Raw genomic sequence first — 23190 nt, 5'->3', positions numbered from 1 at the left:
GCTGCCTGCTAGGATTAGCAACCTCATAAATTAGCTGATTTTTTTAGGCTTGTGTTATTTGAAGAGATAAACATCAGCAGTACACGTTTTACCTCCCAAAAAAAATGAATGAAGGCAGTGGAAGAGTTGCATTGCTGTTAGCCAATCCGAGACAAGATGCTCATATCATGAATATTATTGAGTAAACTGATAATCCTAACATTTTCTGCCCCCCCCCCACACCTCCAACTAATTTGGATTTCCTGAAGCAGGAGCACCAGAGCTATTTTCTGGTGAAAGTTACTCACAAAGCATTATTTATACTAAACACCTGAGCATATTTATTGTTATAACAAGTTCCCACTTTAATTTCCACTTCAACAGAATCCGGCAATCTCATTCAGCACTTAACATTCACTCTAGATTTTCCGAAGAAATGCAATTTATCGTTAGTTTGACAAATGGTTGCAAAATTTCATTTTTAGACCACATAAATTTGATTCCAGCTTCGATATCTATCAGCATTTCATGTGTTATTTGGATGTCTTTTCATCCCTGACATGCTAACTGGGTCACTTTGTTCCCCGTGTTCACAGAAAGTCTCAACAAGTTTGTGTTGAGATGCTATGTCTGACCTTTAGGATTTAAAAGCACACACATACAAATATAGTGACTCACCTCACAGCCCAAGACATATCTCTTCCCTCCTGCATCAATAACTCAGATTCCTGCATACAGTGACACTGAAAGCCTTTAGTGAGACCACAGCTTTTATACTTGCTAAACTCTGAGAACAGTGTGTTACTGTGTGATGAGTTGAACTGCAATTTTAGTTTTGTAATTGGTTTCTCTTGTGTGTGCGTGCTAGGGGGATTGGCTACATGCAAAACATGAGAGCATTTAAGACTGTTTGTCCTCTTCGAAATGAGCTGCATCTGGACATCACTACTGCTGTTAAGGTAACAATAAAAGTGCAACTAAAACGTCCGTTTATGCTATGTGAATGTAGCTTGGTCACAAAGGCACACGGGTGCGACATGAGGATGAATGCAAAAATACAGGAAGAGAACTATGATGGGTGCTGAATCTACAAAGGAGTCTTTCTCTCAACCCTGTTTTTTATTCGTGCCAACAGAAGGGAACAGCTGAGTGGTACGAAAGCCTAATTGCCCAATACAAGCCCGAGGAAGGGGTAAGTTTATGGTGTTAAAGATAGAACAGATTTTATAGATCAACTGACTGTGCCTTTGTGATTTTGAAGGCTATTCATTGTGTTTGGACAAAGCAGACTCTGGAGGAGCAGCTTAAGAAACTGGTTCAAGTGATCGATGCCGTGTGTGCAGATGTACAAAGAGCCCAGAACGTCTACAACCAACTGTTCTACAGGTGAATGTTTTTTTTAACTGCAGGCAAATGTGTCCCCTGTAAATTTGAAGAAAGCCACACAGTGTGGAAAAGGCTGTGCTAACTGACACGCACACATTTATTTTCTAGTTTAGTTGGTCTGATGCACCTATCTCCTTTGTTCTCTCAGTACGGTGAAAGTAGACTTCTTCAGCATATCATACAGACAGCTGGAAAAACAGGCAAGTCTTTGAAACAATGTAAAAACATCTTCTGATGTCTCTGTGAGTCATGCGCCACGCTTGTTGCTAAAATTGACTCTGGCACTTTCAAATTTTTCCTCCCGGCAGGTAGCAGATGATGTAAACGTAGCGATGGAGCGAGTTTGTGGAACTCTGGAGCAAGAGAGCTCCAGACTGACTCAGGCGATGGGAGAGACCATCTTTGAGCTCTTCGTGTCCTTGAAAATCCTCAAAGGCTTTCGGGAGTTTCTTCCTCTGAAGTCTGTTTGATCATTATCCATGCACCACTCTAAAGTTGCCTGATGCGTTTCTGTCAGCGCTGTTCTTCATCTTTATATAAAAATTCGTGCGCTGTTCTTTTTGTTCCAACAGAGATGCAAAAATGTTGGCCTTGACAGGTTTTCATAACTGGTTCAAGTCCTCGATTCATAAGTGGCTGCAGATTGTTCATGAAAGGTCCTGCGACAGGATCCGCAAAGCAGTGGAGGCAGACCAGGTGGGGAGCGTCTGCCCTTGAGATGTAATGAGTAATAGAATGGAGATAATGTTAGCTTTAAACAGAAATCCATCCGTTTTTATTTTTCGCTTTTAAACCACATCAGAGTATCTGATTTTATAGACCCATTGAGTTAGAAACTAAAGGCTAAAAATAATTACATACCTGTTGTAGAGAGTTCTCTGAACAACCTCAGTTTGAATAAACAGACTAATTACGTGGCCTGACTGATGAGCTAAAGGCTAGTCCCGATGAGGCGGACAATTCAAAGCCACATTGTTTGTTGTTGAGTATAGGGAGCCAAAGTCACGCCCATCTTCCCGACCATGGGTTCTCGGATGAATGAATTAATAAATGCAAGTCAATGGAACTAAAAAGGCGGTTTTCTAACTCCGCTTGTTATGTGCCATGGATTTAACATATGATGACATTTAAAGATGCATTTTGATACTAAAACAGCGCTTATTTTCCAACGGGGTGAAACATCATTTTAGGTTTTGTGTGAAAATACGTCCTACAAATGCGCGTCTTGATAGTGACATCATCGAACCAGACATGGAGAAAAACAGAGGGAAAATGGCTGTAAGTTCAATGATCTTCAAATCCTTCCTTCAGGAGGACAAAAAACCTCCATAAAGCTGGCCATGTGGTAAGCAGCAGCTACGCTAGGGGGGAGGATCATGCTAGCTACGAACTTTTACAAGCTGATAAATCTAAAAGGACGTGGCAGGCGTGGTCGAAACACACATAGTTACTTTTGTGTGTGCAATCCAGCGCCTGAGGCAAAGCAGATTAGAGAACAGCTCTTTTAGTCCCGTTGACTTGTATTCATTCAGATTTGTATAGTATTAAGTGATGTTCTTCCCGTACCAACAGTTGTAAAAAAAGCATGTGTTTTGTGAGCAGCCCCAGCCTCTGCAACAAGCCAAACACAGCTCATCAGCAGTAGAAGTGACAGCTTGCTTCAGCCAGGTACGCGAGATCTGGCTCCAGCTGGCCTGGCCAGACTCTGCGGGGGCCTTCATCTTTGTCACTCGCCTGACAGACGTGAGTGCTACTTTTAGTGTTGCCACACATGCACACTCACATCCTGCAGTCATACTGAGTTGACTCTTAGGAGACGTGCATGCACTGAGAGTTAAAGAGAGACTTTACCAATCAGGGTAGAGTAGAAATAACTTTATAACAACAAAGGCTGATCTTAACTCCCGCAGAATTTCTGCAGTGAAGCTGTGTGCTACTCAGAGATGATAACACGCAGGATTGAGCGGAATCAGCTGGGCCGAGACCACAAGGGCTTCACAGTGCAGGTAACGCCTGAAACATCACAGAACTGGAGGAGGGGGATGATGTCACAAATATCTGAAAGTGTTCCCCGTAAACACAGCTCTGCAGAGGAAGTACAACATGCATGCCTCCAGACTCCGTGATTTACAGTCACACCCCATCCCCTTCGCTTCTTGGCAGCCCTGCTTCTTTTCCTTCTTTTTATCTCCTCCACCATCCTCTGTTTTTCCTCTCTTCCTCCTTGTTTTCTGCTAGCTCTGCATTGCCCTGAACAGCATAGAGCATGTGCGTGTTTACCTGACTCACCTGCCTCGTGACCTGGACTGGTCAGGTGTGGAGCGGGCCATGGAGGAGTCCTGTGGAGTGGAGGGGAAGGAGCAGGTTTACAAGGCCCTCAATGGGCAGCTCTTCAACATGGACCTGGACCTGCAAAGGGAAACTAAACGCATCATCTCGCTGCTCACTGACAAGGTGAAAACCTGAATGTTGACCCAAATCTTTGAAAACACTAATGAATATGTGCAACCTTATAGCTTTATCTGTGATGACTTCTTCAAAAACACGTTTGGAAAACAATTTCAATTTTTTTTGTCAAATTTGTTCTTACTTGATGCTTTTCAAAAAAATCCTTTTTTTTTGGTTTTTGTGAAATAAAAACTGTACTTTTATTTTCCTGAAATCTTAAGTGACATTTGCATCCAAGTATGTCCTGCAGTAATGGATTACCTGTGTGCAGATGCTGCCTGAGCTGCGGAGGTACATTCAGCACATCAGCCTGTCTCCAGACTCCATCAACAATGATGAGGTTTCTAGGAACAAACCACCAAACATTTCCAGTCTTGTGTCAGTTTTCTGTCAGTCACACCATAAATGTGGATTCCTTCCAGGCTGTCTCCCCTCTCATGAAGTACCTCCAAGACACAATGGCCATTCTGACTGAAAATCTCGTTAAGGAAAATCTTAGCAGGTACCTACTGACTTCTCCTGACACCTCACTGTACATATTTAATTTTTCACACTAGGGGTCAAACTCAAAAAATTAGAAAATCAAGCAAAGTTCATTTATTTTAGTAATTCTACTTAAAATGTTTGAAATTACAGGTTATCAGATGAGCACCTAACGTGGGCTGTAAGTATTTGAACACCTTGCGATTTTGCAAGTTCTCCCACTTAGAAATCATGGAGGGGTCTGAAATTCACATTGTAGGTGCATTCCCACTGTAAGAGACAGAATGTAAAAAAAAAAATCAGGAAATCACATTATATTATTTGTAAAGAATTTATTTGTTTTGCACTGCTGCACATAAGTATTTGAACACCTGAGAAAATCAGTATTAATATTTGGTACAGAAGCCTTTGTTTGCAATTACAGAGATGTAATGTTTCCTTTAGTGCTTGACCAGGTTTGCACATACTGCAACAGGGATTTTGGCCCACTCCTCTGCAGATCTTCTCTAGATCTGTCAGGTTCTGGGGCTGGTGCTGAGAAACACAGAGTTTCAGCTCCCTCCAAAGATTTTCGATTGGATTTAGGTCTGAAGACTGGCTAGGCCCCTCCAGAACCTTGATATGCTTCTTACGGCGCCACTCCATGTCCTGGCTGTGTGCTTCGGGTCATTGTCATGTTGGAAGACCCAGCCACGACCCATCTTCAGTGCTCTAACAGAGGGAAGGAGGTTGTTGCTCAAAATGTCACAATATATGGCCCCATTCATCCTCTCCTTAATACAGTGCAGTTGTCCTGTCCCCTTCGCAGAAAAGCGCTCCCAAAGCATGATGATTCCACCCCCATGCTTCACAGTAGGGAAGGTGTTCTTTGGATGCAACCTTCTCCTTCTTTTTCCTCCAAACACAGCGAGTGAAGTTTAGACCAAAAAGTTCCACTTTGGCCTCATCTGACCACATGACTTTCTCCCATGCCTCCTCTGGATCATCCAGATGGTCATTGGCAAACTGCAGACGGGCCTGGACATGTGATGACTTGAGCAGGGGAACCTTTTGTGCAATGCGTGATTTGAAACCATGACAGCATAGTGTTCTACCAACAGTGACCTTTGAAACTGTGGTCCCAGCTCTCTTCAAGTCATTCACCAGCTCCTCCCGTGTAGTTCTGGGCTGATTCCTCACCTTTCTTATCATCAGTGATACCCCACGAGATGAGATCTTGCATGGAGCCCCAGTCCGAGGGAGACTGACAGTCGTCGTTAGCCTCTTCCATTTTGTGACAATTGCTCCAACAGTTGATCTATTTTCACTAAGCTGCTTGGCAATTTCCCCTTAGCCCTTTCCAGTCTTGTGGAGGTCCACGATTTTGTCTCTGGTTTCTTTTGACAGCTTGTTGGTCTTGCCCATGGTAGTAGCTGGAGTCTGACTGACTGTGGGGTGGATAGGTGTCTTTAAAGAGCTCAGACAGGTGCTACTAGTTAAGATTACTAAGTGGAGTAGAGGTGGACTTCTTAAAGGCAGAGTAACAGGTCTTTGAGAGTCAGAATTCTTGCTGAACAAATACATTCCTTACAAATCGTACAATGTGATTTTCTGATTTTATTTTTTTTTTTTACATTCTGTCTCTTACAGTGGGAATGCACCTACAATGTGAATTTCAGACCTCTCCATGATTTCTAAGTGGGAGAACTTGCAAAATCGCAAGATGTTCAAATACTTATGTTCCTCACTATATATATATATATATATATATATATACATATATATATGTATGTTTATGTTTATTTATTTAGCAGACGCTTTTATCCAAAGCGACTTACAATTTATAACCTGTAGGGCATGTTGTGATCTGTGGGGGAAACCGGAGTACCCGGAGGAAACCCACGCATGCATGGGGAGAACACGCAACTCCACGCAGAAAGGCCGCAGCCGAGTTTCGAACCTGCAACCTTCGTGCTGCGAGGCAACAGTGCTAACCACTGCGCCACCATGCAGCCACATGCATATATATATATGGGGGGTCGCGCAATCCGTCCCGCAGCGCTCCTCCATGAGTGGTGCGGTTGCACACATTCCACTGCTGTTTCTCACCAGTATCAGCTGATGTAGGGCTCTATTTTCGTTGCACAGTTCGTGTCAGCGGACACGGTAGGGTTGGGGAGGGGGGCGGGTCATGACGCTTAGCCTGGCGGGTGGCCAAGCAAAGCCTGGCCACCCGCCAGGCTTGTAAAGCGCTGGGGGAAACCCTGTATATATATGGGTGTGTGTGTGTGTGTGTGTGTGTGTGTGTGTGTGTGTGTGTGTGTGTATATATATATATATGTATATATATATATATATATATATATATATATACACACACATATATGTATGTATATATATATATGTGTGTGTGTGTATATATATATACATATATACACATACATATATACATATATACATATATATATATATATATATATATATATACATATATATATATATATATATATATATATATATATATATATATATATATGTATATGTATATATGTGTATATATGGGATCCTGCTTCCCCAGCGAGAGCAGCCCTGTATGGCGCTCATCCACTGTAGCCACAGGTGGGAGGGAGATCTTGGGAGGAGCACGGAGCACATTGACACCTGCAGGTTGATGACCTCGCCAGGCTGAAGTCCACCAATCCGAAGGCGGGGGGGTAGGTCGGGTTTTCACAGCATCTGTCTGCATTCCTTCGTGGGGGTTTGTTGTTGGCATTCACAAGGCTGCCATGGCGTCAGATTCGGATAACAAGACTTTGTTTGGGTCAGGCAGAGATAATTTTCCTCTCTGCCTTGAAGTCTGTAACTGATCATTCAAGTCCTCCAGTGAAGCCAATTCAGGTTTTAAACATTTCCACACCATCCAGTGACCCTCTCCGAGATGACATCTATTTTGCGCACTACTACCGGTATCGCAGCTAGAACATTGTCCAGCTTACGATTCACCTCGAGTAACGTCCCAGTCTGTGAGGTCTCCACACGGACGGTGCTTTACGTGGGTGCGGGTCGCCCTCCAATCGCTCCCGTCTTCCCAAATTTCCAGAAAACCAGATATCCTCCCACTCCAATCAGAAGAAATCCAGTGATCATCAGGCCAAATATCCACACATCTTCGACATCCTCAATGGACAACTGAGAGAGGCACACGATCTTCCACTCCCTCCAGGAATCGAGCATATATCCCGCTGCGTGTGTCCCTTGCGGACAAGTGGGAGCCCCCTCCTCCGTTCTCATCTTAGAAAAAATCTTGTCAATCGCGTTGAATGACCAATTAATTAAATCCATTCTAAAAAATAGGGGTTTTCAGAAGAAATGCAGAGAAGCGCTCTGTGGGCAGACAGGACAAAGAGCCTTGGGAAAAAAGATAAGGGTGCAAAAGCAGAAGCGTCTGTACTCTGCGAGTGCCGAAAGAAGAAGATGCAAATACATCATTTTTCTACATTAAAGACTTAAGTACCTCTATCTGCTCTTACAGAAAGAAAAAGTTGATGCCAAACCAGTTTCAAATGGGCGGACACAATTTTTGTTGATCAGCTCTATCACATCATCCCACCCACCAAACCAACAGAAGGCTGTGATTGGTAAAACACAAGACTGTTGGTACCTTCTAATTCCTAAGGAGCGTGGCTAGGCTGATATGCAGAGCAAAATCCCTTAACTTCGACTACTGTACGTCCAGATTTCTAGGCTACTATTATGGCACAGCTGGTGTAGAACATGGAAAGTAGGTAAACGATAGAGATCGGGAGCTACTCTCATATAAGCAATAAAAAAATACAACCACTGGGACCATGATCTGATGCTTGAGGTCAGATAGTATCCCTACTGTTACTCAATCCAGCTTACTGTCTGAACCATGTAAAACTGAAATTATGATCAAAAATAATGCATTGTTGAACCAGCCGGGGGTTAAACCTAAATAACTAAATAATGCGTGCTAAGCAGCACTTGCACAGTACATCACCACCAGTTGTAACATTTCCTGCTTCAGCTACCAACACTAAAACCATCAATTCTTCATTTTTAAGTGTAATAAAACACTGCTGGTGGGCTCCAACTCCATAAGAAATGTGTCACGAACAACTAAGTTACAACCTTTCCAAATAAATCAGGATCCTGTCTGACATCAATCATCAGTGTCTCTTCTGAAAATGATGGACAGCATGTCCTCCAGCCCCAGAGAGAGAAGGGAGACCATCTGGTTTTGTTGCCAGCACACTCAAACGCGGGCATCCATGGTTGTGTGCGTGTTCGTGCACGCTGCTGTAGTAACTCACACGTCTAAGAAGGCCCTATTGAAGCTGAACAATATTTACACATCTAAGAGTAACACATGCTGCAATCCAGATGGCATCTTTTCTGGGAAGCGCCTCGCCGATTCCAACAAGACTGTGTTTTTACAACATGGCAGCTTTGTAGTGAAAATGTCACGGTGTAAAAGAGCCTGACTGCTGGCAAGACCCCTCACCCTTTCAGAGGATTTCAGACATAAAGTCTTAAATTGTATAAAACAGCTAAAAAGTACGTTTTTGCAAAATGATTCCCTTTAAAACAGGGTTGCATCACCATAACATCTACTAGAAATTAAGGCCTTCACGCATAACTTAGGTTTGTTTAAGAGGAAGGATGCAATTAGGAGAACACAAACATGTGGGTGTTTAATTGTGTTTGTTGCCTTGTAGAGTTCTGCAGAGCATGTGGGAGCTGCTCCTGCGGATGATCCTGGACACGGTAACAGAAAACAGGGGCGTTCAGGTGGAGTTTTACAACCGCTTCCAGTACACGGTGGAGGTCAGTGGTTCCTGTATCAGATAGAAAATGTAGCAATTTCCTTATAAGATGTTTTCTTCAATCAGTAGTTAGCGCATGTCTGGTTTTCATAACAGAGGATATGTGCCAACGTGAGTTCTTCTATGAATGACAATGTGGAAACTGATGTTTAGTAACAAATTCACAAAGCAGCCAGGGGACGACACACATTTGCATCAGAACTCATAAGTGGGAGCACGTAAGAAAGCTGGCAGCTGCTTCCTGCTCGAGCTTTTATTCTGTTTGTCTGAACAACAAGTCTTGTTTCTGGACTGATTGGATAAATCAGATTATGCTGGGCTGGTGCGTGATGACTCATAGATTGCTTGTTTTTTTAATGCTTCAGACGCTTTTGCAGTTCTTTCACGTCAAAGGAGAGGGTCTATCCCTGGAAGACATGAAGATCGGCGACTATAAGGTACACAGTCGTGTCTGGTCACTTTTATGTCAGCCTTCTTTCTCAGACTGACCGTTCTCATTGTTTAGGTCTTGGACGAAGAGCTCAGGCTGAATAAATGCTCCTCCTTTGATCTGATTGAACAGTACTACCTGGAAAAGATTTCCCTCCAGGTGCGTTTCAACTTAGCAGGCAATCTCATTTAAGTGGACACAAAGGTATTGATTGGAGAGCACAGCACGCTGTCTTTTGTTGCTTTACACATGATTGAAAACCTGTTTTCTCTCGGTGTCTTAAAAGCATCATGCAATCAAGCAATGCAACACTTGGGATTGTTGAATACTTGTTTACGCTTTGAGGTCAGTTCTTCATGAGCACATATTTATGCAGAAAACACTCAAACACACCCCTTTCGGTCGGATCAGTGTAAAATGCTACTATGATGCTCCGGAGCAGAGGTTGACGGTGGAGATTCTTCATGCTGCAGATATTATCGCCCTGGATGCCAATGGTAAGATAATTCTATTGTTTTTCCACTAAAATACCATATGCTTTTGTTTGTTTAGTTTTTTGTGGGACTTCAGGTATGTGTTCTGCTCTTCTTCAGGTCTGAGTGATCCCTTTGTTATCGTGGAGCTTTGTCCTCACCACCTCTTCCCGTCAGCCAAGAGTCAACGCACACAAGTGAAACTGAAGACGCTGCATCCGGTGTTCGATGAGTTGTTTTACTTGTGAGTTCAATTTCTTGCCTTTCTATCAGTGGCGCCCCCAAAGGGTGGCCAGGGGTGGCCATAGCCACCCCTAGAAAATTGGCAGCTCCCGCAGGTAAGACCAGTACTGATAAATCATATTAATGTTCACTCAAACCATAAATTCATCTTATTTATTCAACACATAAATGTAAAACACAATAAAATTGTATACAAATAATGAGTAAAAAAAATCTGAAATAAAAAAAAGATATATTTCTGCTTCTCACCACTTCAAAAAATGTTTTTATCTCCATAGATTTTTTTGTGAAGTAAGCAACATGTGAATTCAACTAAAAATGTATTCTAAAATACATTTTCAAATAAAATTTTAAATAACTGAAATGTTAGTGAGTAAATTTTATTTATAAAGCACTCATCACAGACAGAAAATCACAAAGTGCTTCACATAGATCAACACAAAACAAACCATTAAGTCATTAAATCATAATGATCTTAAACATAAATAAATAAAATCAGAAAAACAAAGTCATAAAATTATAAAATACCATAAAACTAATGAAAGATGATTGCAAATTTGAGTAAACCATTTATGTAAAAGCAGCTTTAAATAAAAGGGTCTTTAGCTGTTTTTTAAAAGTGTCCAGACTGTCAATGCTGCGTAAGGATAAAGGAAGATCATTCCAGAGTCGGGGTACAACAGTCTGGAAGGAGTGATCATCTCGACTTTTGTTTCTGGTCTTTAGAACTTCTAGAAGGTTCTGGTGTGTGGATCTGAGGGCTCGGGTTGGAGCATAAGGCTTTAACAGTTCAGTAATGTCGGAAGAAGCTTGACCAAAGTCACCCTGGGGGTGCGCGAGCTGCCGCTAGGGGGTGCGCAAGGTGAAAAGTGTAATGGCTGCGGAGCTCAGAGAAGTCTGTCAAAAGTCACCAGCCAGAAACTCATTTGTGGGTGGGCCTAAGAAAATGTAAGTGGGCCCAATAAACGTAATTGAAAACAAGTATATTTTGCTTGTGTGTGTGTGTGTGTGTGTGTGTGTGTGTGTGTGTGTGTGTGTGTGTGTGTGTGTGTGTGTGTGTGTGTCCTCCGCACATGCCCTAGCTCAGGGGTCGGCAATCCGTGGCTCTAGAGACGCATGCGGCTCTTCCATCCATCTGATGCGGCTCTCTGTGCTTGTAAAATAATGAATGGATATTTAAATAAAATGCTTTATATTTTACTGCATAAATTTTACATCTGTAAGCTAATTCTAAATGTAAAGATTGTCTGCGTAAACCTGAACAGGTCCAACCCGCTTTTTTTTCTGTTAAAGTACCTTCTACTTCATTTGTTAGTCTTGTTTCTCTTACAGCCACGTCAGTCCTGAGCATTACAGACACAGGTATGCTTGTTTGACCTTCACTGTGATGGACTACGACTGGCTCTCCACCAATGACTTCGCTGGAGAAGCCGTCGCTCCTCTTAGTGACTTCTGCTGGCCGGGGAGACCAAACGCCTCACCAGCTGGCAAAAACGTCCAGCCCGTTATTCTGCACCTGTCTCGCAGCAAACCTAGCGGTACTTACATCCCTCAGGCTGTATCAACTTGGTTTGGTTGATTTCTTTCTTGCTTCATGGGGTCCAATAAGAAGGCCAGTCATTCTAAAGTTATTTCCTCAGGTGCTGAAACTTTTTTATTCTGTCTGCTCCTTCGCTTCCAGAGAAACCAATCATGAGGATGCTGGACGCTCGCACCGGAGACAGGGAGGCTCAGGAGTTTGTCCGCAGGCTGAAAGAGATCGAGAAGTCGATGGAGGAGGAGTAAAAGCTGTCAGTATTGGCTGTGTCCGTGTTTCCTGACTACGTCTTGCAACATGTGCTTTTGTATCTGTACAATGTTAACAACCTTTGATTTCTTTTTCAATATGCTGTTTGTTGGGCACCAAAAGAAAAGAAAAGAAAAGAAAACAGACGACAGTTTTTCACTGTTTTCTAACTGGGAGATGAACATCCTGTCACTGTGCAACTGTCTCAGTTAAACTATATTTTAGAAATGATTAGATAGTAGATCCTAAATGTTAGTAGTCTATATTTTTTGTAATGAAGTAACAGTTATCTTTGTTGTATAACCTTTGATATGATAGATTTCAAATATTTTGTGGAAGTAGCTAACCTATAGCCTATAGTTCTCAGTCTAAAGTCTAAATCTATACCTCAGATGTGCTCGTGAGTCACAAGGATGTTTAACAGGGGTTGAGACTTTCATCCTGCACACACACACACACACACATGCATGCATGCACACACACATGAACACTCCGTGGGGATAAACTTGACGAATGCTCATAATACGAACCTGCATGTATTTCTGACTTCACACCGAGACTTTACTACAAACTGTTCTGGATAAGCATATGGACATGTTGACGTGTAGAAGGAAACCGTAGAGACATGAATGATGAAGATGCATCACAGCTTTGGGCAGACTGTCCACTCCAGAAGGGTGTTCTGTCAACATGCAAAGGTTCTTACAGTCTCAGCCCTGCTTCCACATGGAAATGTTCTTGTAGGAGACCTGAAATGGTCTTTTTTATTTTAGTTTTGTTTTTGATGAAAAGAGAAAAAATACTTTGAAATGCCACCTTTTCTATTTTTTGGGTGGTGTAGTTGCTGTAGTAATGTGGGAAGTTCCCAGTGTTTTTGTATGGATGAAGACATTTCTAAAAACAGTGCCAAGGATATTTTAGTATCACCAAATAAAAATATTTTTTGGGGCAAAACAGCATTTCCATGTGGACAAGGTCTGAGAGCGATGGTGCAAGCGTGAGAGACCGGCAGTTGAGAGATCTAACAGCCACATCAGCTGGAGGTTTTAGTTTTCGATGGGTCCGGTTCCCAAACCTTTCAGCTTCTCACATACAAAATAGAAATTGTCAAGACATGCAACCCCAAAAATCTTTGATTTGACAAAACAAACGCGCTTAAAAAGCTAAATCATTCAGGGCATAAGAAAATCCAGCTCACATATATGCTAGAAATATAGGTTCAGCAACTGTTTATCCATTTAGATTTCTGGAAATCATCTCAAGACCCCCTGGGTAGTAGACTGACTTTTGTTATGTTAGTAGAAAACGTAGATGTTGTTATGGCTGTACACCTGGTCAGATGTGTTCTAGTTGGTTTCTTCATGTCATTAGAATCAAATCTTAAAACGTAGCTCATGTTCATTTGAGAAATCTGAGGAAATAGTTTCAAAAATATCAGCAAACCCGAATGATCACATTGGCAAACGTTAGCAGGCGGCTCATCTCGCTGTGAAACATGCTCAAGGTAAGACGAAAGGAAAAGAACGGCTTGTGCAGGGCTGCGATTACACTTGAGGGGCGAGGCGAGCACTCTGTTCGTTGCAGCTCTCGCTGGCCTGACAGACATAATTCAACATCATCCATCTCTCCCAAAGCTGGGAAGAGAAAAAAGTCTGGGATCTCCATGTTTTTGAGAAGCTGCAGAGTAACCTGGAGTCCAACCTGTCATATGTTTGCGAAGAAAATGAAAACGCTCTTTCATTTATATGCAATTTCAAAAGCACACACTCGGCTTGTATTACTGAACCAACTGAACTATTATCTAGAAGCACAAATTACTCACATTGATGTTTATCACAGGATTTCCAAGGTGACCGGTCCTTGGAAATCCTGTTCTACGTAAACGTCTTGAGTCATCCTTCAGCTCTTTACATTTTGCTTCCAAGAAACCAGCTATTCCTGGTCTGAGGCATCAATTTCATGCGTTTTTAGTCCAGTACCTGAATATTTTAAGGAAATCATTATTGTAACCACTTAACTTTGACTCATTTAGGCATGAAAAGGCTGTTGTGACACACAGCAGAGCTACCATAAAAGATCTTTGCTCATTTTTGTTCCCAGCAGCCCGTCAAAGAAGGACACATCTCATTTATTTAGTTGGATCTGTGAAATAAAGCCAAGTGTACACATTTACACTTATAAATCAAGATTTTAGCTCCAGGTTTACAAAAATATGTTTGTTAAAAGCCTGATGATCAAATTAGGGATATTTAAAAACCTCATTAAATTATGGTCATTTTGATGATTTTTAATCATATTATTTTAGCAGCAGTGGTAGTGGTTTATTGTTTCTGAGTTATTGTGATCTTACAACTTTTATCTCCCTTTAAAGTTCAAAAGAGCAAAGATCTTTGTTTCTTATCTGTTTAAAGCACTCACTCTACATTATGCTGCTGTTGTACAGTAACTGGGCTGAAAACGGATGAATCACCAAATGGAAAGTGTTTGAAAACAAGAGTGCAGAAATCCCATAAGGACTTATTGTGACTTTTTGGAAGCAATACTTAAAGAAAATAGAAATGGTGTCAATCTTTTGCGCTGTTCATTAGTTTAAAATTAAATATATTTATTAGAACTATGAATAGAAAATTTAAAAACAAAAAAAGATTTATTGGAGACGTATCTTTATGGACAAAACTGTTGATTCTTAAAGATTTAGTGAGAGTAACATAATTAAATATGTATCATTTATGGGTTATTATCCTAACAGATGAAAGCTTAAAGTGACAGTGTGTAGGTTTTCTTGTAAGTGGCCTGTATTTGTATAGTGCCTTCATAGGGTTCTACCCCCCCCCCCCCCCCCCCCCCCCCAAGGCGCTTCACAACACAATCAGTCATTCACCCATTCACACACACATCCACACACACATTCACACACTGGTGGGGATACAATGTAGCCACAGCTGCCCTGGTGTGCACTGGCAGAAGCGATGCCTGCCGAATACTGGCGCCACCAGGGTGCGGGTCTAAGCCTCTGGGGCACACCACATAAGACGCCATGTTTCCATCTGGCCAGCTCGGGGTCCTGCGCTTGCCGATGACCCCACACTAAATGACTGGCTGGACGTACGACCTACGGAAATTACGTTATCATGTTCGAAAACATTTAGGCAGAACGAAACATGAATTTAATAACAAAACTGCGAAGCCCTTACAAAAATCTATGTGAAAAATTAAATCAAAAAAGAGATGCAATATATTTTGGCCGTGTGGTATTGCCATAGTATGATGACGTCATCAGCAGATGCAGAACGCCGAGCAGATCCGGGAACTACAAAGCCAGAAAACTAGCATTGGCATTGCAGTCTCTTGATGGAGTTAACTGAAAGACCATCAAAGTCGAAGCAGCCACGCCAAGGTCACATGCTCTCTACAGATGACAACACTTACCGTAATGCTTTTTTAATAGCGACAATTATGGTATATGCTGTAAAACTACCCTGAAATGTATGCATGTACTGCCCCCTAGTGCCAGGAAACTACACACTGTAACTTTAAACTAAAAACTTGAAAGAAAAATAAAAGCTAATATCACTTTAAATAAGCTGCTTTCTTTCTAAAGAAGTTTAGTTTTTTGTCCTGGAAACTGGAAGCTTAATGCTGAGGATTTAGTTTTCAAACAAACTGAACCTGGAAAAGATAGGAACTCTCCTGCAAGTGAGCTGTAGTAAAAAAAATAAACCTGTAGCAAGTGAAGAGAGGACCAAACCGCCACACCGACAGCATTTTGATAGTGATGTAACTCTACTGTAGCTGCTTGTGTAGTGCTTTGTTGTTATCCTGTGAAGCTGTGAAGACAAAGCACGCAAAAACCATTTCTATGCCTGAAACGTGTGCTGCATTACAGGGTTTGTTCAGCTGCAGGGAATCCTTCAGCACACCTGACCAGCACTTGCCTTCATGTTTCTGTTTTTTCAGGAAGAAATTTGATTTGTATTGAGAAAACCCCGTGAAGCTGCAAACATCCCTCACTAGCAACATTATTTCTATTTGTTCCCCTTGAACAGGTGATTGTTTTCCCTCTATAACTACATTATTGTGGCCCAGTGTTTACAATAAACCAAAAACAACACAACCTCATTCAAAAGTCAAATAAAGCTAATTTTATAGTGTTTATTCAAATCCTAGAAAGGATTCAAGGATTTACACCTTTTTAAAGTTAAAAGGGACTTTTTAAACTCAAATTCTTACAAATAATGTATTTTCCTCTTTTTAGGTAATTGCCTGTTGCCAATCCGAGTATCCCAGTTGTATAACGTTGCTCTGGAACAGAAAGTCTGGTTTTCTATGTAGAAAATTATTATTTTTGTGATTTTTTTCTCACACTCAACGTAAAGTGCATTGAACACACACCCTCTTACAGATTTATTCTGGTGTTTACTTGAGAAAGCAATGTTCAGTATCAGAAATAGTTCCTGAGTTAATACAAAACACACAACACTAGTGATCATTTCTTTTATTAAGGGAGAAAGTCTGTCCAAGCCCACCTGGCCTGTGGTTACTGGTTGTGGTACCCTTTGAGGCAGAAATGAAAAGTTGAATTAATTGAAGGAGCAATATGCAAGAATTCTTCAGTGAAATAATCACAAAACAGTCTGATGTCTTAATCATGATGGAACGAAGGTTACATTGAAACAGGTCTCCTCATTGAGGGGTGTGTCTGTTTTTCTCTTTTCGAAATGACCAAAAAAGGACGTAGTAATTGTTTACGATCTGTGAGCTAGCGTGGTTGCCAAGTCTGCATCAGCAGACGTTGCTCATTGCACCTAACCCTAACCCGGCATTTGTAGTTTGGCACTGGCCACCAAAACGCAGCAGCGTTCCTTGTGAAGATCCTAATTTTCTTCTAGTTATTCTAGTTTTGTAACAAGTGACTTTCCCCACTGTGGGATCAATAAAGTATTTTCAATTCTATTCTAAGCTAGCAACGGGAGCAGCCAAGAAATTATTTCTTGTACCCGTTAAGAAGCCACGGCATCCTTTTTGTTTTACTCTTAATATCGGTTGAAGCTGGCTACAGGCTAGCATTGAGCTAACAATGCTAACGGTGAATTTGAAACAAATCATTGGCTCTAAAATGTTTCAAGCCACTATTCAATGACCAAAAACTCAATATTACAGTGAAATGTATTCATCTACTTATAAACTTGCGGTGTATGACTCGTCTTCACGTGTCATCTAGAATCTTCTGATGCTGACCCGTAGCTGGCAACAGCCATGGGAGTCACTTGTTTGTGCTGAAAATGTGCTGAAGTAACCAGATTTGGTTCTTCTTACATTATTCTTACAAAGTTCACATTTAACCAAATGATGCCAACTGGCTCCACTAAACCTAGTTGCCTAAATGTAAAGAGTAATATACATTTACTTTTGCCATGACAACATATATTAACCTTTCCACTTAAGCGACTAGTGGAACCAGTAGACATAACTTGGTGAAGTAATTTCAACATTTCATTTTTTAGAGTGTAACAGCTGCAATCAGGCTTTGGTGGTGACTGGTAATGGGTCTGTCACATCTATAAGGAGGAATTTTGTCCCGCTCCTCGATGCAGAATAGTTTCATTTCAGCCACATTGGAGGGCTACAGGAAGAACAGCCTGTTTAAGGTCAAAGGTCAAATATTCTCCATCAGGAGCAGATGATATGGTTCCATCAGTTACAGCACATCATCCAGGTCCTGAAAAAGGAAAACAATCCCAGTAAAGACAAGAAAGGAGACTTTGTCTTCCTTTTTTTTAAGCAAAATCATTAAAAACTGAGTTTTGTATTTACTTTCTTGACCTTCGTCTGATACTGAAGTTAGTTTGCTGTTTCTGAAACGTTTACTTGTGGGAAAAGAGGGAAAGAAGAAACTAGAAATCTGTAAAGGGGCGACGATGTTTCACAGCACTGGATCTGTTCTCTCAGCGTAAAACATCAAACGTCTCAGCAGTCAGATCAAAAGTTGTTTTACTTTGAAAGAATGATGTAACAGATGATCATTCTTCCTTTTCTTCACAAAAACTTTTTAAAGACATGATATAAATGTGTGTATTATTTAGATTTTCATAGGTTTAAGGTTGATGTTTGTTGTTCAGATTTAAAGGCAGCTGGTAAAAAGAATCTGCGGGAGGCAAAAGCCTTCTAATAGCTATTGTAAAAGTGAGTATTTGTCCTTAAACTGTACATGCTCGTGTAGCTGTTATTATGCCTTTGAGAGATGTCCACAATCCCAATAAAGACTGTATTTAAATTCCACCTCTGGACCTTCACTGACAACAGCACCGGTAGGATTTTCTGTTCAGACTTCACTTTCTGACACAGGCGGTAACTTAGCAGGTGGTGTTAGTGTGCAGGGGAGAAAAGCATCCGCAGGCTGGTTCTGACCTTTTTGGTAATTCATCCTCACCATCAGTCTTTCACCTTCCCTCACCACACTCCTAGTCCCAGCTCTGTGTCTTTGGCAATCCTTGACCTTTTAATATTTTGCCTCCCGTCTGCAGCAGCTCACCGCAGATCAAACACACCCTGTGTCACCGCAGCAACTGTGCAGCAAAGCCCCATTCAAGCCCTAAGACACAGCTGTGTTCATTATGTCCACTGTGAGAAGTCGGCCGCAGGACTTCATCGCTATGTTAGTAGATTAAATGAGGATTCCTTATCGCTGGACAGCGTGAGCCCCTGTAACTTTACTGAGTGGCGGTCAATAAATGTTAAATTAGAAACCTGGCAATGGCAGACGAGCTCATGTGCGGCATGTTGGCGCAGGTGTGGAGAGGTCCTTGTCATCCACTATAGACATCATGCCCTATAGCCGGTGCATCAGCTGGCGACAGATCATCAGTCCTTCACTGCGCAGCAGCTTGAAGCCTCTCAGACTTCATTAGCGATCATATAGATTATTTTAGCTTTATTCTGAAAATACAAGCTGCCTTTGTTGATGAAATGCATTTTATTAGCAGTTCCACCTCCCACCACTAGATGTCCTCGTTTTTTCACAGATCCATACCACTCTTCTGTGCATCTGGTGATACAGTGTAATAAATTAAAACGTTATTTCCTAACATCTTCTGGGGTCTCATCTGCCTCCAGCAAAGGAAGAAGCATCAAAGGATCAGAATGTGTTTTCCATCACCTGGAGATAAATGCAGTTCTTTCATTCAATGTTTACCATACAAATAAAACCAGGGGTCAGCAGATCTTATGAAAGTATCTAAAGCAAAATTACGTTTTGCATAAATTTGATCAGGATGCTTTCTAGATTTAATTCATGAGTGCTACAGTTTTACTGTAAATATTTAGTCTCATCCCCACACAGCTATTTCCACTGAAAACTGCTGCACGAGCACATTTTTCCTCTCAGATATTTTTTTTTTCAGATAGACACCTCCTTTTACGCAAACCCAAATAGGAAGCGCTTTACTTCTCCACGATTCAGTGGTTTTAGAGGCTTCTCTTATCAGGTTTTCTTTGCGTTTTGGGGAAGAGATGGGAGTCTTTAGCCGCTGTTGAGCCACAGGAATGTTGGCAGAGTTTCTGCTGCTTCTCTGCTGACTCTGGCAGATACATTTAACAGTGCACCGATCCTGCGATGTCTTATCTCCCCTCGAACAACCCTAATCCTCCACAGGGAATGTTACATGATAGAGCCGGTCTCCTCCCACCGTGGCAGCTCAACCTGTACCACGCACATGCAGATGTGGGATTTCACACCTGCACAGGAGCAGTAATTCATACAAAACACAAACCAAGCTATATATGCATGTGCTGACTTGTATTTTCCTCATCTTCACAAATAAAGAGATGCAAGATGTGCTGCCACGGTTTTTCCTTGGTTTAAGGGAAACGTAGCGATAAAACTCCTTTACTGGAAAGACCTGTGACATTTCTTTTAAAGGCAGGGCCTTAAGGACTTAAACACCTGTGCCTGCAGGTGCATTCACTGCTGTCGGGTCAGCATAATTAGGCACCTCTGAAGTTGGCCTCTCCTCTCCGGTGTGTGTGATGTAGGAAGAAGCTAACACAGCAAGTCCATTGTGGCTTCAGGGGCCTCTGATGGAGTGAGAAGAGATAATATTGGACAGCTTGCCCTTGAGGAATGCAAATGGGACTGTGTTTGGTTCACAGCCGATGACTTGCAGGGCCTTTTAACCAGATCCACAGCAGAACCATCCCTTTATCTTCATACAGAGTTGTGTGGATTGATCCCAGCTTCACCCCTCCATAAAACCAGTGTTTAAGTACTGTGGGCTTTGTGTACATAAATCCATAGTCTCCCAGAGGTTGTGTAACACTGTAAAAAATACCCCCCAAAAATACTTGCAAGTTCATTTTTACAACAGACATGAGCTAACAGCTGAACACAGCAGCAACGAATGTAGGTCTATGTGTAAAGTACGGTAAAACCACACTTATGTGTTCCAATAATAATACATGTCAAATGGTTTAATAAGATTTGAACCAAAAATGAAGCATGCAAAACATATTCAGTTGTAAACATGCAGCAAGGCTTGTGTTATTTCAATTTCAGATTCTGTCTACATGTTTTAATCCAGATGGGTGATCCATCACATGGGTGGTAGTTGGGTAAAACATCCTCATTGAACTCGCCATTGTTGCGACTTTTTGTGCAGAGCTGCAGAAAACCACCATATGTTCTACATATGTGGAGTGTGTGTGTGTATTTGTTCATCATATCTGAGCCGACTGACTCTTGGCCAGATGAGGAAAGCCTAAAATAGCAGCCTGCAAATGCATAAAAATGTCTTAATGCATAAAAATGCTCATTCTGGATTTATAATGACCACAAATCATGTTATCACATGAGCTGCAGCTGATTTCCTTCCAGTCATTGTTGTCGTAAACAACAGCCTGAGGGATGTCGCTTGATTCCCATAAAAATCATTTCCTCACTTTGTGCCTTCAAAGAAAACTGGGCATGCTGTTTGTAAAACCACATTTGTGTTTTATTATTATTTATTTTTAATACACTGCCTGGCCGAAAAAAGTCACCACCTGGATTTAACTAAGCTAATAGGTACAAGCTCCTATTGGATTATTATTGGATCTTTCAGCTTGCAACAAGTTATTTACCCCAGCTGGTGTAATGAGTTGATTCTCATTTCTTAAAGAGCAAGTCACCCCCAAAACAACTTTATTTTGCTGATAAACTATATATATGAGTGTCTAATTGTGCTGTAGACAAATGGAATCAATAATTTGGCACTTTAGTGTATCTTTGTTAAAATGTAAAGATTCTGCCTGAAGCTATCAGAGCTGCGCCCTCTTCAGGTTTGCACTCTGCACTACACCTCAAATTAAATCTGCCATTGCTATTGGCTAAGAGGTACCCAATGATGTTAGCTGGTACCATATGATGTCACAATGCTACTGTCAGCCTGTATGTGTGTATTTATTACCCCTACTGCACACTGGAAGCAAAAGCGGCGCGGAACAGCACTACTTCAAATAGAATCCATTACAGTCTATGGTGTGCCACAAACCAGCTGTGACACGGCAATTTTCAGAAGCGGCACGCCACGCCGGGGAAGATAGGATCGGGTTCTATTTTTTCCACGAGCCGTTCTGGGATGTGTCAATTACCACAGTTAACATAGGGCTAGACATGAAATCACACATGGTTTCAGTGTAAAATCCCTGGCAATTTTCAAAATAAAAGCATTGCAGTGATGTTATTTAATATATTTGAAGCTTATGTGTGACCTAACGGCTTATTTACTCACAGCATCAGGTCTAGGTTCAGCAACAGGATGTGCTCCAAGAATGAGGTCAGCTGACTAACTGAATATCCTGAATGTCCAGATTATTCCATCTTTCCTGATGGCACGGGCGTATTCTAAGAGGACAATGCCAGGATTCATCGTGCTCAGATAGTGAAAGAGTGGTTCAGGTAGCATGAGACATCATTTTCGCACGCGGATTGTCCACCACAGAATCCAGACCTTAATCCCAATGAAAATATTTGGGATGTGCTGGAGAAGGCTTTCTGCAGCGGTCAGACTCTACCGTCATCAATGCAAGATTTTGGTGAAACATTAATGCAACACTGGATGGAAATAAATCTGGTGACTTTGCAGAAGCTAACTGAAACGCGGGCTGTGTCTCAATTCAGGGTCTGCATCCTACCTCGGCCGGATTCGTCGGCCGGTTACGTCACAGCGCCGCGACTCGGCCTGTCCCAATTCGAAGACTCCTTCAAATGCGGTCGACGAATGCGGCCTTCTTTTCGCCTGAATGAAGGATGGGTCGGGTGTATCCTTCAATAGGTAGCATTTCCCAAGATGCCTTGCGGGCCGGCCGGCAGAAAAACTTAAAAACAATGGCGGACAGTGAAGCGGGAGCTGTCGGAGAGGATTGCGCATATAAATGTAAGTATAAACTTGAAAACTGTCAGTTTAAGGACTTTTTGTGATACATGAACGTTATTTTAGTTAGAAATGTTACAGTAAAAGTGCTTGTATTGCGGTCTCGGCTCGTATGTTCGGCCGCGCTCGGTGTCGTACTTCTCCCGCTACGTTTCCCCCTGATTTTAATAGAAGTTTGTATTTTAGGACCAAAAGAGAAAACCAGGGAATTTATTAAGCTTAGGGCGGAGATGGACCACATGATCACCGGAGCAAAGTATTCGGCGGCTGTGGCATGGAGGTACAATAACATCTCATATTTTAAAAACTCGTTTGAGTATATTTTTTTCTGCGAAAACATGAAAGAAATAACCCGTTGTCCTCTTTTCTCTTCCTGTTGTTTTTCTTACATGTTTGTTAAGACTATTCTGGAGAAAATGGGCATCCAGGGGAAGGTGACAGTGATGAGCTTCTGGAGCTGATCTGGGAGGACATGAGGCTGCAGGGCAGCAGAGAGCCCAGGAGAGAAGGAAGAACTTTGACAGCTTTTTACTTTGCTAGAAAAAAATGGTTAATGAAGATTAAACATGTACATGTAAAAGAAATATCTAAATAAAATCAGTTCTGCATTAAACTCTTGAATTTTATTTTTGTTTACAAATGAGAATTGTTTACTAGAGGGTATACGCTGGGTCTTGAAAAGTCTTAAAAGGTGATAAATCGGTTTTGGTCAAAGTAAGACCCTTAGAAA

At 41.7% G+C, this 23190-nt stretch overlaps 1 protein-coding gene and 1 long non-coding RNA gene across 4 annotated transcripts in view; both read left to right on the top strand.

Moving 5' to 3' along the window:
• The window catches only part of baiap3 (BAI1 associated protein 3), a 76076-nt gene extending 61191 nt beyond the window's left edge, over positions 1-14885 (top strand). The window contains exons 17-34 of one of the 3 annotated variants that reach the window (XM_015948596.3): positions 848-938; positions 1115-1171; positions 1268-1365; positions 1514-1565; positions 1674-1825; positions 1938-2061; positions 2968-3108; positions 3276-3371; positions 3604-3819; positions 4085-4153; positions 4236-4315; positions 9015-9123; positions 9488-9559; positions 9628-9711; positions 9929-10049; positions 10146-10269; positions 11601-11806; positions 11950-14885. In XM_015948596.3, coding sequence (XP_015804082.3) covers positions 848-938; positions 1115-1171; positions 1268-1365; positions 1514-1565; positions 1674-1825; positions 1938-2061; positions 2968-3108; positions 3276-3371; positions 3604-3819; positions 4085-4153; positions 4236-4315; positions 9015-9123; positions 9488-9559; positions 9628-9711; positions 9929-10049; positions 10146-10269; positions 11601-11806; positions 11950-12053 — 1996 coding nt within the window. In that variant the 3' untranslated portion in view covers positions 12054-14885. Of the gene's footprint in view, positions 1-847; positions 939-1114; positions 1172-1240; positions 1366-1513; positions 1566-1673; positions 1826-1937; positions 2062-2967; positions 3109-3275; positions 3372-3603; positions 3820-4084; positions 4154-4235; positions 4316-9014; positions 9124-9487; positions 9560-9627; positions 9712-9928; positions 10050-10145; positions 10270-11600; positions 11807-11949 lie in introns of all 3 variants that reach the window. The other 2 variants (XM_015948594.3, XM_015948593.3) reach the window with 2 other exon arrangements.
• A 7442-nt stretch (positions 14886-22327) lies between these two features.
• On the top strand, positions 22328-22962 carry LOC139070069 (uncharacterized). Its single transcript, XR_011520724.1, has 3 exons — positions 22328-22463; positions 22647-22740; positions 22862-22962. It is a non-coding gene; the product is annotated as an uncharacterized lncRNA (long non-coding RNA).
• The last annotated feature ends 228 nt before the right edge of the window (positions 22963-23190 follow it).

Source organism: Nothobranchius furzeri, chromosome 5 (assembly GCF_043380555.1).
Source record: "Nothobranchius furzeri strain GRZ-AD chromosome 5, NfurGRZ-RIMD1, whole genome shotgun sequence".
NCBI lineage: Eukaryota > Metazoa > Chordata > Actinopteri > Cyprinodontiformes > Nothobranchiidae > Nothobranchius > Nothobranchius furzeri.
The sequence above is the reverse complement of the archived record's forward strand: the minus strand, read 5'-3'. Positions and strand labels throughout refer to the sequence as shown.